This window comes from Triticum dicoccoides, chromosome 2B (genome assembly GCF_002162155.2).
Source record: "Triticum dicoccoides isolate Atlit2015 ecotype Zavitan chromosome 2B, WEW_v2.0, whole genome shotgun sequence".
NCBI lineage: Eukaryota > Viridiplantae > Streptophyta > Magnoliopsida > Poales > Poaceae > Triticum > Triticum dicoccoides.
The window spans coordinates 678,260,848-678,276,644 of record NC_041383.1 but is presented as its reverse complement, the minus strand read 5'-3'; the positions used below and the strand labels follow the sequence as shown (position 1 = coordinate 678,276,644).

The following is a 15,797-nucleotide window of genomic DNA, read 5'->3' as shown; positions in this document are numbered from 1 at the left end:
GGTTTCCACCGGAGGTTTGTGGAGCTGATTATGAAGTGTGTGAGGACAGTAAAGTATCGCGTCAAGATTAATGGTGATCTCACCGAGGAAGTGTTACCGGAGAGGGGGCTGAGACAGGGGGACCAGTTGTCCCCTTATCTCTTTTTGTTGTGCGCGGAAGCTTTTTCGTGTCTACTAACAAAAGTTGAGCAGAACAACTTGATCCAGGGGATTAAGGTGTGCCCGAATGCCCCTAGCATTTCCCATCTGCTGTTTGCAGATGATCCCCTCATCCTTTTCAAGGCAAATAAAGAGAGTGTGGAGCAGATCCAACGTATTCTGCAGGTTTATGAGGCAAGCTCGGGCCAAACCATAAACAAAGATAAATCTGCCGCTTTCTTTAGTGCCAATGTGCAGGCAAAGGATAAGAAGGATGTGATGTGCATTCTGGGGATTGAGAAGGAGGCACTGAATGAAAGATACCTGGGAATGCCAATTCATGTGGGCAAATCAAGAACCAAGACTTTCAGGCACATAGTTGAGAGGATTCTGCAAAGAATTAGTGGATGGCAGGAGAAGCTACTCTCTCGGATGGGAAAAGAACTCCTGATTAAGGCTGTGGCGCAGGCGATACCCACGTTTACTATGTCATGTTTTGACTTGACGAAGACCATCTGTGAGGAAATCAGCACCTTGGTGTGTAAATACTGGTGGAGCCAGCAGGATAAATCCAATAAGATTCATTGGCTGAGTTGGGAGAAGATGGTAAAGCCAAAGAGTGAGGGGGGCCTGGGGTTCCGCGACATCCACAGCTTCAACATGGCTATGCTTGCGAGACAAGGATGGAGAATGCTGCAACGGCCAGAGTCTTTATGCGCACGGGTCTTGGGGGCTAAATATTTCCCCGATGGGAATCTGCTGAGTGTGGAGGAAACGAACAATATGTCCTACACCTGGAGGAGTATTTTGCAAGGAATCAAAATCCTGAAGAAGGGGCTCATCTGGCGAGTTGGCGATGGACAGTCAATCAATATGTGGAAGGACCCATGGATACCTAGGGGAACAACTAGGCGACCGTCTACACCAAGGGGCACAAACATTATGTCAAAGGTCGGAGAGCTTATTAACCCGGCTGCTGGGTCATGGGATGAAGAACTGGTTCGGGCCACTTTCAATGAAGAAGATACCTCCTGGATATTGGCAATCCCCACAAATTGGGAGCTAGAAGATCTGCCGGCCTGGCACTTTGAAAGAAGGGGCAAGTTTTCTGTTAAATCTGCATATTGGGTGCATATGCATGATAAAAACATGGAGGGGCTGAGGAAGCGAACAAAGTGTCCCCTTGGAAGAAGATCTGGCGGATGACGGTCCCAGGTAAAATAAAACATTTTATGTGGAGGTTGGCTCACAACTCGATGGCTGTTTGCATGAACCTGCAAAGAAGAGGACTGGATATCTCCATGCGGTGCCCTGTTTGTCAAGCCAATGGGGAGGACGGGGGCCATCTGCTTTTCAAATGCAAACAAGTTAAGGAGATCTGGAGGCTGTGCGGGCTGGAGAAGGAGAGACTGCTGCTTATGGATCAGAGCACAGCTTTAACAATGATGGATAAATTGACAACTTTTGCTGGGGAGAAGCAAGCCATTATTGCCACTCTCATGTGGAACTGGTGGTGTGAGCGCAATAACCGTAGAGAAGGAGGAAAAGGAAGACGAATCGAAGAGCTTGCTTGGATTATTGAGCATCAGACGAACGAGTTTCGAGACATCTAGCTGGAACCAACGAATTATGGGCTGACTCCGCAGCAGCGATGGAATCCACCGCCGGTTGAGTGGATTAAAATTAACATTGATGACTCTTTCAAACCAAACGACTGCAATGGAGGCTGGGGCTGTGTTCAGGGATCATGTGGGTGAGGCGATGGCGTGTGCTGTTGGCTTCCTGCCAAACTTGCTGAACCCGCTACATTCTGAGATGCTAGCTGCTGAAGCTGCTCTTCACTTGGCGTCAGACTTGGGAATGGGCAGAGTTTTCTTGGAAACTGATGCTCTGCTGCTGAAGGAAGCGTTGGATGATACTAGTGTTGATCTCTCTTGCCTAGGTGTTGTAGCTGACCGCTTAAAAATGTTCATCGTGTGTAATTTTATTGAGTGCAAGATTGTGCACTGCTCTAGAACCTGTAATCAAGTAGCGCACACCCTCGCGACGAAGGGCTCGCTGATGGCCGTGGTGCCAAACAGTGTAACTGATGGGTCTGACCCATGTGTATCAGTTTTAGTGGCGAGCGATTTTGCATCGCTCACTGTTTAATGCAAATTGCATTGAATCTCGAAAAAAAAATCTGATCACCATTTTACATAGCACGACAATACGAGCATATAGCGTCCAGCGCATCATCTTATCCCCCTGCGATGGTTGTTGGCAAGATGGAGAACACACCGAAAACCGGTGCGGTACCCCTTGGATCTCCAAGAACCGCAGCAAAACGCCGTTCACCGGAGGAAGTCCGTGGGCCCTGGGCCCGGCCCCGGCCCCGCTTATAAGAGAGACGGACCCTCTGCTTCCCCGCGTCCCTAGAGCCGAGCCAACGAACGAACGCCGCAACTCCCTCCACCCCCTAAAAAAACTCCCTCTCCCTCCGAAACCGCGAGCGCCAGCGGGATCCATCGCAGCCCAACGGACGGACGGACGGCGCGGAGGGATCGGTCCATCGGCGCACACATGGGCATGCCCGGCGACGACTCGCGCTGCCGGAAGCACCCGCCCGTGCCCTGCGGCGGCGTGTGCCCGCACTGCCTCTGCGACCGCCTCCTCCGCCTCTGCCCCGACTGCGCGCGCACGCGCCCCTGCGCCTGCGCCTCCCCCTCCTCCCCGTCCTCCTCAGCGTCCTCCACCTCCGTCGGCCGGGTCTGCAGCCTCATCGAGCGGGAGCGCCGGATCGGGCGCTCGCGGTCCGTGGCCGGCGGCATCGGCGCCGACGAGAGGCGCCGGTCCAGGGTCTGGGGCTGGGCCTCGTTCCGGAAGCCTGCGGTCGGCAAGGGAATGGAGTTGGAGAGCGAGGAGGAGCGCCACGCCGCCGAGGACGCGGCGGCATTGGAGCGGTCGAGCTCCGCCTCCGCGGAGAAGTTGGCGCCCAAAACGGGAGGGTGGGGGCGGTTCCTCCCCGGCCCGATCAAGGCGCTGCGCCACCGCAAGTCGCGCGCTTCCGCCGGCGCCAGCGCCCGAGGCGATCGCCGGGAGGGCGTGAGGTGAGATCGCCGGCCGGCGCGCGGCTAGGTTGTTTTCTTTCCGTGCCTGTTGTGATGATCCATGGATCTCGTTGGTTGGTGATCCTGTAACCCTGAGTCGTCCCGGCCCCTTCGGGTCTCGCCCGTGATTATACATAATAAAGTTGTGAATAGAATGTGTTAGCTGATCCCAATCCCATTCCCCCCGAGCCTTGGAAATGGGGTTCCACATCCACAGTTCTTTCTGGTTCGGCAATGGTGATCGGTTTCTCGATTGATTTGTGCGACGTTTCAATCTGCATAGATGTATCCTGTAGAAGAGATACGCCCGGGCGCGGCGCGTGTGCCCTGTAGCCGGCGTCACCGCGCCAGCGTCTCTGAGCCGTCCTTTGCCAACAGTTTTGGCTGTTTGCGCGGGTTTCTGCATGCCGCCGTTCCGTCCGCACCATGGCGGCAGAGCACGGCGCGCACGCCACCGCCTCGTCATTTTCCGCTTGGGACGGGTCGAAGGCGCCAGCCGAATGTGCGTGCGTCCGTGGCGATGGAGACGTCTCGCGAAGCTCTCTCTGTCTTGTGCACGTCCGCCGCGCAAAGCCGCTGTCCCGTTCGATGCCGACATGCGCGCCATGCCGTCGCGTGTCGCGCCCCTGGCGAGCCGTCGTGGGCCGCTGGGACGGGTGGGCATGGCCGGCCGGTGCACGGTGATCTGATCTCTGCTGGCGTGGCAGTAGCGTCGATACGTTCGAAGACGACGAAGAGACGTGAGCAGCGCGCATGCGGCTGCTCTGTTTCGACCGCTTCCGTGTGTATGCGCTCGCGCGGACGGACTGCACGAGGCTGGGCCACACGTGCTGGCATGCAGCGAAAGTACTCCGTGGTGACGTCCGCTCTGCATGCGTTCATGGTGACCACTCGTGCGCAGCGGACGCATGGTGATGGCCGCTCGTACCACGTCGTGAGCAGGCGAGCAGGCACCCCACACGCATGTACAATTGCACGCTACACGGTGTTCCATTCCAGAGCGTCGATCAGCGTGTGAAAACAAGCAATCCTGCTGCATCGGTCGAGCCATCTGTGCGTGCGTGTGCATGTCGTCCTATGCCAGGGACGGTCGGATGGGCTCTGCATCTGCATCACTGAATGCGTCCCCTGTCCAAATTGGCGCGCGTACAGTAAGTGGGAACGCCGTAGAACAAAGTTTGCGTTTCTTCCGGCTAGGAATAGATGAGATTATTGTTAGAGCTTGTGAGGTTGATCGTGCTGGAGAGGCGATATTGGAATACCTTTTAGTTCTTCCAGATCAAGATTTGCGTATTATGGGGTACCAAAATGTACGAGAAATGATAGCTATTTCAGCTTGGTATCTATGGTGGGAGAGAAAGAAATTAGTGCACAAGGAAACAACTCAGAATGCAACTCAGATATCAATGGGGATCCTAGCCCTTACATACAATTTTGTAAATGCATCATCTTCAAAGGCGTCCATGAAAAAGGGGTTGGCATTGTCCCCCTAGGGGTTTCGTGAAACTCAATGTTGACGCCTCGCCCAACAATCGCAACCCCGGCCCGGATGGTTTCACGAATGAGTTCTACAAGGCTTTTCATAATGTGCTTAAGGAGGACTTACAGCTTTTTTACGAACAGTTATACCACAACCAGGTGGATCTCTCTGGCATCAATCAAGCTCATATTTCACTCCTACCCAAGAAGGACTCACCTCTGGAGCTGCGCGATTTCAGGCCAATTTCGATTGTTCATAGTGTCCCCAAGCTGGCTAGCAAGGTCCTTGCTCACAGACTACAGCTGCAAATCCCTTCCCTGGTTCACCCTCTACAATCTGGCTTCCTCAAGGGTCGTTCCATAATTGAGAACTTTGCTATGGTTGCTGACATGGTTCAAACAACCCACAAAAGGAAACTGCCTATGGTGGTTCTCAAGCTGGATTTCCAAAAGGCGTTCGACACTGTCAGCTGGGCCTGTCTCTTCAGCATTCTTCAAGCCCGCGGTTTCCCTTCAAAATGGATCAGCTAGATCTCGTCGCTCCTGACCACGGCTAGTTCAAGAATCATGCTTAATGGTAGGCTTGGCGAGTCTTTCGTTGCAAGGAGAGGTTTTCGCCAGGGCGACTCCATGTCGCCATACCTATTCATTTTAGTCGCTGATGTCCTACAGAGATTGTGTTGTTTGCGTTTTGAGGACGGCAGCCTGATACACCCGCTTGGTTCTGACAGACTGTACCCGGTGCTACAATACGCTGACGATACACTTATTTTGTTCCAAGGCAACACTCAACAGGCGGTCATCGTCAAACAGATTTTGTCTGATTTCTCACTTTTCACCGGCCTGCAAATCAACTACCATAAGAGTACTATGATCCCTATCTGCATCGACCCAAATAGCACACAGGAGATTGCTGGCATGTTTGGCTGCCCTGTTTCAAGCTTTCCCTGCATGTACCTAGGCATGCCGCTCTCTTTGCACAAGATTAAACATGGCCTTCTTCTGCCTATCATTCATCGGGTGGACAAGAGATTGTCAGGTTGGCTAGCCACCTTCCTGTCTTTTGGTGGTCGTTTGACTCTGGTTAATTCAGTCCTTGCTGGCATCCCTAGTTATTACATGTCATGTTTTCTTTGGCCCAAGGAATCCCTTAGTAAGTTGGAAAAGTTGTTGAGGGCCTTCTTCTGGCAAGGCAAGAACACAGTTAAGGGAGGCCAGTGCCTCGTTGCCTGGCGGTTCGTCACTCTCCCAAGATCTGCAGGCGGTTTAGGCATCAGGGACCTCCCTGCTCATAACCAAGCTTTGCTCACCAAATTTGTTTCTAGAGTATTGCAGACCTCTAAAACCCCCTACTTTCAATGGTTTGCTCAGCAGTACTGTAAACAAGCTACCCCTCTCAAGTTTTCAAACCGTGACATGGCCATATGGAAGAACTTCAAACCTTTCATTCCTACAATTTTGGCAGTATCTAGGTGTTCAACGGGCCCTGGCAAACTTATCTCTTTCTGGCATAATCACTGGTTGCCCGCGGGGCGGCTTCGGTTCTTGCTGCCCGCTCTCTTCTTGTATGCTAAGGATGGCGCTTGTACTGTGGCTTCCCAACTCTGCAACGACATCTGGTGCATTCAACTACACCCCAACCTGACTGCCATTGCTGCCCAGGAACTGCAGATGCTGCAATCTATTCTGCCCCCGCCTCCTTCAAATGTTGCAGCTCTCGGCTCGGATGTCAGAATTTCTGCTATGCACCATAAGCCATTGACTACTTCTCAAGTTTATCAACTTGTTACCTTCAGAGGTGTGACTTGTGAGTTCAGCTCCTGGGTTTGGGACAAGATCATTCCTTTGAGATACCACGTCTTCCTCTGGCTAGCTTTTCGGGGGCGACTAAACACAAAAGATAACATGGTTCGGAAGCATTGGACTCTACTCACCGAACACCAGGACTGCGACCTTTGCCCTGCTAGCGAGTCTGCCAGCCACATTGTTCTGCGCTGTTATCCAGCCTCTGTTATCTAGACCGCGTTCCATATGAACGACCTAGCTTCTACCTCCACGGACATCGTTCATTTTATGCATAGAGCTCAGCGGGCTTGGTTTAACTCTAGAGGTGTGCACATTCTTTTCGCTGCGGCTGCGATTACTCTCTGGCACGCGAGGAATGATAGGATCTTCAACAACAACAGATGGCCCCCGTTCTATCTCAAAAGATATATGTCACAACTCCTTCAGGCATGGCAGCACCGGGCTAACAGGCAGGACGACAAGGATGCTATTACGAGCTGGATGTACCTCCTGAACTAAGTTAGTTCTAGCTTTGTAGTAATCTTCTTTTCTCCTCGTTTGCCCCATTCTTCACTCCTTCAAATGGTTGTTTACAGCCATGGCACTACGGTGCTCAATGTAAGCTTCATGTAATCGACCTTTGGTCCCAGGCCCTGGCCTGTTTTGAAATATATAAGGTAGAATCTCATCTACCTTTTCATTTCAAAAATAAATGTTGACGCCTCTTTTGACCATGACATGCTGAAGGGTACGATGGGGGCAGTTTTGCGAGACGACAAAGGTAGGTTTATTGCAGGAGGAAATGGAAAGATTGACCATTGCGCGGATGTTCTGATGGCAGAAGCTTTAGCCCTCAAATTTGGACTAACACTAGCGCAAAGGACAGGGTGCAGTCGCCTAATCATCAACTCAGATAATCTAGAGGTGATTGAGACCATGCAAGATGGAGGACAGTCAACGGGTGCGGCAGCGGCAATTTTTGATGACTGCTTCCACTACGCATGTGATTTTATTATGACTAGATTCGAACATTGTAATAGAGAGGCAAATAGAGTAGCACATGAACTTGCTAGATTAGCTAGATTTTCTTCAACTTCAGATTGGTTTGAGGAGCCTATCAATGAAATTGTACTCATCCTCACAAACGATGTATTGGTTATTTCTAATGAATAAAGTTTCGTTTTATTTCAAAAATAAAAGTTTGCGTTTCTTCCTACACGCCACTGCGTGATATTCGTATTCATTGCTCCTAAACAGCCATATTGAACGCAAGAGAGCACCGTGTCGTGCTATCCGATCTGAGCGGCCCTGGTTTTCACATGAACATGCTAGAGGCCCTACAGGTAGGCATGTGCCAAGCATGGAACAGTCATCTCACAAAATGAGACAATGATGGCATGGTGCAGTTGATGCAAGTTCCCCCTACAATGATGGCATGGTGCAGTTGATGAGTATGGTTACTACGGATCTTCCACGGACCAAAACTACTACCTCCGTTCGAAAATACTTGTTAGAGAAATGAATAATCTTTTTCTCGTGTCCAAACTGTGAAGTCAAAATCGTCTTGCGGAGTAATAGGAGGAAACAACCGCAAATGCAAATTTTACCTATGAAACCGAGATTACCCCGCTTCTGCCCTGTAGGAAGAAAAAAACAGAGACACGAGAAGGCCATGAGCGAAGAAGCTGTACTTTGGTCGTTCAACTCAGTTTGACTCTAATTACCTTTCTTTTTGCGGGTAAAGAAATGTATTACTCAATGATCAAATTCTTATGATCATCACGGACAATCCTCACCACTTCCTCCGGGCCCGATCCAACCCAAGTAATGGTTTGGCCCTCGGATCTAGCGAAACTAGCAAGCTTATCACTAGCTTTATTTTGGCTACAAGGTACATGAGTAATACAAGACTTTCTAAGACTCAACATGTACTTGATCTCACCCACCAAAGGGGCATAAACTGAGCGGTCCATCTCCTCACAAGAAATCATAGACACTGCATTGCTCGAATCCATCTCAACTTCAATTGGTAGCTCCGACCGTTGGATTACAAAGGACAAACCTTCTATGCATGCACATAGCTCTGCCTCCAATGCATCTCTACAAGAGAACAAGGTTCTGCATGATGAGAAAATTATCGCTCCAGCGTTATCCCGCAGGACCATCCCGGCTCCCGCTCCACCTGATTCAGCAAAGGAACCATCTGTATTTAATTTGACCCAGCCCCTCTTGGGGGGCTTCCACGGTGTATCTTGTACAGGCTTCTTCATATTGCTCCGCACCACCAATGATTATGCTTTCTTTCCCTTTTGCTGGATCCCAGCAGTCACCAACCCGAATCCCAATCAGTTCATCCAGGTACCTTTGGAGGAAACGTACTGACACTGCCATGGGAGGGGCCGGTTTGGCATGTGTAACCTCATTGCGTATGAACCAGCATCTCCAGAAAATTAGCAATATCATGCATCGTTGAGTATCACCCAGTTGGCCAAGCGCGTTGAGGAGCCATTCCTTTCTCGAGTTTTGAAATGATAACAGGTCGGGGATCTGCCATATGGTGGACATCTGCTCATATAAGTCCCGCCTCAACTGACACCTTATAAAAGGGTGGAAATTATCTTCTTCCTCCATGCCACAGACAGGGCATGTACTACTCAGCTCCAGACTAATCTTGTGTTTATGCTTCCAAGTGGGCAGTGAATCTATTGATAATCTCCATGCAAAGTTTTGAATTGTAGGGGTAACGTTGCACTTCCATATATATTGCCAACACGAATGATTACCGTCCGGTGACGTACTAGACGCCACAGTAGTAGCCCTGTTAGCCTCCTTGAACGCTAGATTATACGCCGACTTGACCGTAAACCTGCCATGCTTCTCTGGACCCCATGCAATAACATCGTCCCCAAGCCTAGGGGATGCTCTAATTTTTAAAATTTCCTCCACATACGCTGGTACAAAGAAACGTTGCAGCACCTCCAAGTTCCAGGATCCATTCTCATTCAGTAAACCAGCCACGAATCGAATACGACACCGGCCACGTTGCGATACTGGTTTGTAAGAGAATGGTATTCGGGATCCAGTTATCTCTCCACACCCTAATATTGCGCCCATTCCCAACTCTCCATATCAAACCTTTCTTCAAAAGATCAAGACCATGAGATATTGCCAGCCATGAAGAGGAAGCATTGCCTGAAAATAATGTGTCCTCCAAACTGCCACTGGGGTAATATCTCGCCTTAAGAACTTGCACGCACAAGTTTTCAGGTTTCGTCAACAAACGCCACGCCTGCCGGGCCAGCAAAGCTTGATTGAACATCCGGAAGTCCCGGAAACCAGCCCCCCCTTTGTTCTTAGGCTGTAACAGGTGATCCCATCCTCTCCAGTGGACTTTCCTCTTTCCTTTACTAGAACCCCAATAGAAATTCTGTACCATTCGAGTCAAATCATCACACACAGAAAAAGGTAGCTTGAAAACCCCCATGATGTATGTTGGCAATGCTTGTGCTACTGCTTTGATCAAGACCTCTCTTCCTGGTTGCGCCAAAAGGCCATCACCCCACTGAATCAGACGCTTGGTTAAACTAGTTTGAAGATTCTGAAACTTCCCCTTGGACATGCGCCCCTCGGGGGTTGGGAGACCCAAATATTTTTCTTCAAACACCGTCGAAGTGACATTCAGAACATCTCGAACTTGCTCCTGTACCACCCCTGGACAAGCAGCACCAAAAAATATTGAACATTTATTAAAGTTCAAACTTTGCCCCGTTGCACTCTCATACACGATCAAAGCTGCCTTCACATTCTCTGCTTGTTCACTAGTAGCCTCAAAGAACAGTAAGGTATCATCAGCAAATAACAATTGTGATATACCCAGAGCCCTTCTTCAAACTCTCAATGGTGTTATACTACCAGCTGCAACCTTACTCTTTAAGATCTCTGATAACCCATCCGCAATAAACAAAAATAGGAATGGAGATAGAGGGTCGCCTTGCCGAAGCCCACGTGATGGTGCAAATGAATCCAAGAGGGTCCCGTTTAATTTAACACGATATCTCACTGATGTGACACAAGTCATAATCCAGTCAATCCATCGCTGAGTGAAACTCCACTTTTGCATCACCTGCTCCAAGAAAACCCAATCCACTCTGTCATAAGCTTTTGATAAATCCAGCTTGTATGCACAAAAACTCTTAGTAGGATCCTTCTCCTGTTTGATGTAATGTAAACATTCAAAGGCCACAAGAGCATTATCTGTGATCATCCTGCCTGGCACAAAGGCACTCTGTTCCGGAGAAACCAAAGAGTCTAGGAGAGGCCTAAGCCTATTCATCAAACACTTCGAAATCACCTTATAGATTACATTACAGAGGCTAATAGGCCTATAATCAGAAATCTTTGCAGGGTTAGAAATTTTAGGAATCAGAGCAATGGATGTAGAGTTTACCCCTTCCGGCATAATTCCACTGACAAAAAAGTCCTTAACCGCTGCAGTCACGTTAACTCTGACAGTGCTTCAATTCTGCTGAAAAAATCTCGCAGGAAAGCCATCTGGCCCTGGTGCCTTAAGTGGCCCAATTTGGAACATTGCGTCTGATATCTCCTTATCAGAAAAGGCCGCACATAATTTAGCATTATCCTCCTCCGTCACTGTTTGCTTCAAAAGATCCAGAACCGGGGCGGCATCAAGAGTTGTATCCGCTGTGAAGATCTCATGAAAATAATTATTTGCAATCTCGCTCATCGCTGCAAATTCTGAATGCACCACGCCAACACTATTTGTTAGTTGTCTGATTTTGTTTTTCTGTGCCCTCCAAACAGCCTTATTTTGGAAAAACTTCGTATTCCGATCCCCCTCTTTCAACCATGCGATCCTCGATCTTTGCAACCAAATCATCTCCTCTTGATACAGTAACTCATTCATTTTATCTGTCACCCTACGAATATCCTGCTGGTCCGCATTCATGTGCATAAGCTCCTCAAGTTGGGTTCTGGATTTAGCCAGTTCCCTTGTGACATTCCCAAATTTCCTTCCCCAAGTGTCGAGTGAGATCATGGTCTTTGTTAGGGCGTCACGCAACTGGGCAAGGTTGCGTACACCCCCCACCGCATCCCATGCTTCCTTAATCACCTCCGGCAATGTACCATCTGTCTCCCAGAATAACTCATACCTCCTTGGCTTTGCACCCGTCGGCCCTGGGTCGGCCGAGGCCTTGAGAAAAAGAACTATATGATCTAAACATGGTGATGCAATATGAGAGACAACCGTGAAGGCAAACATGTTCCTCCACAAATTTGTAGCCACCGCTCTATCAAGCCGAACCCGAACATTATTTGCGCCAGCTCGTTTGTTGTCGTAGGTGAAAGGCACCCCTCCGAATCCAAGATCTACCAAGCCACATACTTCCAAGCAGTCCCGAAAAGCACCCATTTGAGATTCAGCTCTCGGAGTCGCCGACAAATGTTCAAAATCCCACATAGCCTCATTAAAGTCACCCAGCACCAACCAAGGTAAATCACTCACGGTTTTAAGGTTCTGCATTGTTGCCCACATAAGATGTCTATTCTCAACTCTCGGCTCACCATAAACGCAAGTGATCCTCCACTTTTCTGCATTTTGATCTATCTGTACATGAGCATCAATATATCGTTCTATTTTATTCAGAATCTCCACTACATACGACTCGTGCCAAAACAGGGCCAAACCACCACTCATCCCTTCACTATCCACACCACAAAACCCCTTGAGGCCGAGACGACCCTGAATCCTCCTCATCTTTTCCGCCTTTTGCCTAGTTTCACACAGGAATACCAAATTGGGGGAATGCGACTGGCAAATCGTCGCAAGCTCACGAACTGTGCAGGAATTCCCCCCTCCCCGACAGTTCCAACTGAGTATACTCATTGGGCTCGGCGGCCCTCCAACTCGGAGGCCGCCTCAACATGCATTAGTGAATCAACTCCATCTTCCTCACCTCCCTGCTTCCTCCTCTTTACTATCGGCTTCTTCCCAGGAGTTGCATTGCTTACACCACCGCTTGATGAAGTTTCAGCTGCTGTTACATATTCTATCTGTAGCACTGTATTCGATACTTTACCCTTCAGGTTTGGAACCTCATGGCCTCTCACATTAATAGACCCATCTGAACTGATCAAACGTTTTTTGACATCCCCCCATCCTCGCCTAACACAAGATTGACACCAGGAGCCACTTGCCCCGCAACATGCTCGCTTACTGGAACATGTCCCTATCCACCTCTTCCTCCACCACCAAAAACATCTCCTAACCCTCCTCTCCCTCTTCCACCCATAGATCCACCACCGCGCCTCGAACCCATCCCGCCCCCTCCTCTATCACCACCACCAAGACTAGTCGGTTCATTTGTCCAGTGAAGCCAATCTCCCCACTCACATGATGCAGGATCATGTATGCCATCACCGCATTCCTCCACTACATGCCCCATGCGTCCATAGAAAAAACAAAAATCTGAGAGCTTCTCATATCTAACTGGATACTTCTTCCTCTCCTTCAAAGTAATCAGCACAAATCTCACCAAAGGATCCACATTCACGAAAACTCTTACTCGAAGATGATTTGAAGGGTTTATCCTCCCCTCATTAACAATCACTGTAAAAGGTGGCTTCCCCACCTTCTTTACCACCTTCTCCGCTAACTCTTTCTTCCTTGTGAGGCCGTCCGGGAGGCCCTTAATACGCGCCCATAATGGATACATGTCCAGTGCATACTCTTCCACATCCGTGAAGCCATCATATTCAACAAGAATCATTGGATCCCTTCGAAACTGCCATGGGCCTCCCTCCATTACCCTCTTCCAATCTCCAAGACAGTCACATTGAGCCAAGAACAAATTCGGCCCCTTGATGTTGAACGTAACCCCTTGCGCGCATGTCCACGCGTTCCTCATCGAATTTAGCAACGCTGCATGGCTAAACGGTCTCATCGTGTGAACCCTAAACAGAGCCAACCAACGCACGTCCCTTATCAGATCATCCACTTCTCCAGACAGGTCTAGGTCTTCTTCTTCCTCCCCACGCAGGTTCATGCCTTCGAACGCATCATCTAGGTTTGGATCTGGACCCAGGTGGCCGAAATCCTCATCCGATTCCTCTTCTCGATCTTCCCCCATCGCCCTCTCCTTACTTCCATCATCCTCCCCATCGGTCACCTCCCTCTCCTGGCCGGCCCCCGACTCTCTACTTCCTGCTAACCCGCCCTCAAACTGTGTCTCCATCAGCACTTCCTTCGATGCACCATCGTTCCCATCACCTAGATCCTCCATGCCTCCCTGAACGCGAGCTACGGAGCAGGCGGCCGCGAGAGACGGCCCGATCGGTGTAGAAACCCTAGGTAGACTCCGCCGTCGCCGTCGGAGGAAAGGTTGGACCCAAGGGAAACCCTAGGGGAAACTGACTCTAATTACCTTACAACGCATGGCTCTGGACATCATACCAGGTCCATGATCTCCAACCAATAGAGTTGTTGCACGGCAAATCTTGCCATTGCAAGAGTTTTAAGATATACTACTTAATACAAAGTCAAGTCACTTATTTTAGGATGGGGGTAGTACATTATTTTTCACGGTCATGTGTTGACATAAACCATGCTTTAAAGTCGGCTGAACCCACCTCACTCATAACTATGAATAAGACTTTCTATGTCACAACCGAGAATCGCTTGATGCTACTTAAAGATTTGTGCAGTTGCAAAATGAGAAAATATTGATCATATGGCTATAACTATTTCTAAGTTGACTCAGACATGATCATTGCATGGCTCTGCTATTTCCAAGGCGAAAATAATATTTTTATTTCAATTTATATTCTAAAGTTTCTTTCTACTTCCAAAAGCTTCCTTTACACGTCAATTCTTTTTAAAGCAAATGAAAAATAGATTCTGATGAAGCAGTTAACCTATTTAAAGAACATTCCTTTTTGCGGAATAAACTAATTCAAATAAGGGTACGAGGTTCAATATCATAGCAGTTTCCGTGTTGTACGGCCAAGGATCTGATTAAGAACTCTTTGTGCTCTGAAAACAAAGCAAAACTATTTGATAAAGAAGTTGGTTATGATCATGACTTTTGTAATCATTTGTAGGGGTTTAGTTTCGTTGATCTGATGTTTTAAATATTGTTGATGAAGAAAACTTTTCATAGAAAAAAGAGTAAAATAAGCCACTCCTCACTTCATTTAAAAATAATTGAAGTTCTAGTTTTTCATAAGTCAGAATAAATTAAGTTAGATCAACTATACAAAAGACATGCTAAGGTCTACAAACCAAATACACATAGTATGAAAATATATCTCATAAAGAATCTCGTAAGACTAAATTTGTCGTCCTTTATGTTAATATATATTTCTATAGACTTGATCAAACTTAAATAAGTTTGACTTAGATAAATCCGGAAAATTGAATTATGTTGGAACAGAGGAGAAAAGGGCAAACCCTAGTAGGCTCCTGCGGCCGTCAACCAGTGGGGGCTCCGCCCGCACGAGTAAAAGTAGGCTGGCCCAGTTCGGGGCTTCGTTGTCCGCTAATGTTTTCTCGTTCATTTTTTTATTGTGGCTTTTGTGTTTCTGCTTTTATCGGTTTTTTGTTTTGTTTATCTTATTTCTAGTTTTACTTATTTATTTTTATTATTGTTTCATTTTTCCTTTTTTTTGTGGGAAAAACTTTCTACATATTCATCAACTGTCAAGGTAGTATAAAAAACGCCGGAAGTAAAAATTACATCCAGATCCATAGACCATGCAGCGACAACTATAAGCACTGGAGCGAGTTGAAGGCACATCGCTGTCATTGCCCCTCCATCACCGGAGCCGGGCAAACCTTTTTGTGGATGACAGTTGGAAAGTCGTCGTGCTAAGCCCCCAGAGGACCAACGCACCAGAACATCAACCGCCGCCGATGAAGAGAATTATAGAATGGAATGATCCAACTTATAGACACACCAATATCGACGAACAAAGATCGGATCCAACCGGACCCATCGAAGGCAAACGCCAACCGAATCCCAGGAGATCGGCGGAGACAATCCTCCACACGCCCTTTTGACGATGCTAGAAGCATCATCAGAATGGGGCTAAGCAGGGAGAAACCTATTCCATCTTCAAGGAGTTGCCGCCGCCTCGTCTTCCTGAGCAGGACACAAACGCTACCAAAACTCAAAACAAACTCAAAAAATGGAGCTCTCCCGCCGGCAAGGAGCAGGATCCACCGCACCTCCATGACCCTAAGGCCATGGGAGACGAGACAGCCCAGCGGGAGGAACCAAAGCCCTAATC

At 48.5% G+C, this 15,797-nt stretch overlaps 1 protein-coding gene across 1 annotated transcript; it reads left to right on the top strand.

The window, feature by feature from the left end:
* The first annotated feature begins 2,554 nt into the window (after window positions 1–2,554).
* LOC119368296 lies at window positions 2,555–3,385 on the top strand. The gene has a single exon (XM_037633592.1). The coding sequence runs from the start codon at window positions 2,701–2,703 to the stop codon at window positions 3,229–3,231; it is 531 nt and encodes a 176-aa protein (XP_037489489.1). The 5' UTR covers window positions 2,555–2,700; the 3' UTR covers window positions 3,232–3,385.
* The last annotated feature ends 12,412 nt before the right edge of the window (window positions 3,386–15,797 follow it).

Bases quoted from the DNA above. Each gene is read 5' to 3' on its own strand.
- LOC119368296 (XM_037633592.1), top strand. From the start codon at position 2,701: ATGGGCATGCCCGGCGACGACTCGCGCTGCCGGAAGCACCCGCCCGTG.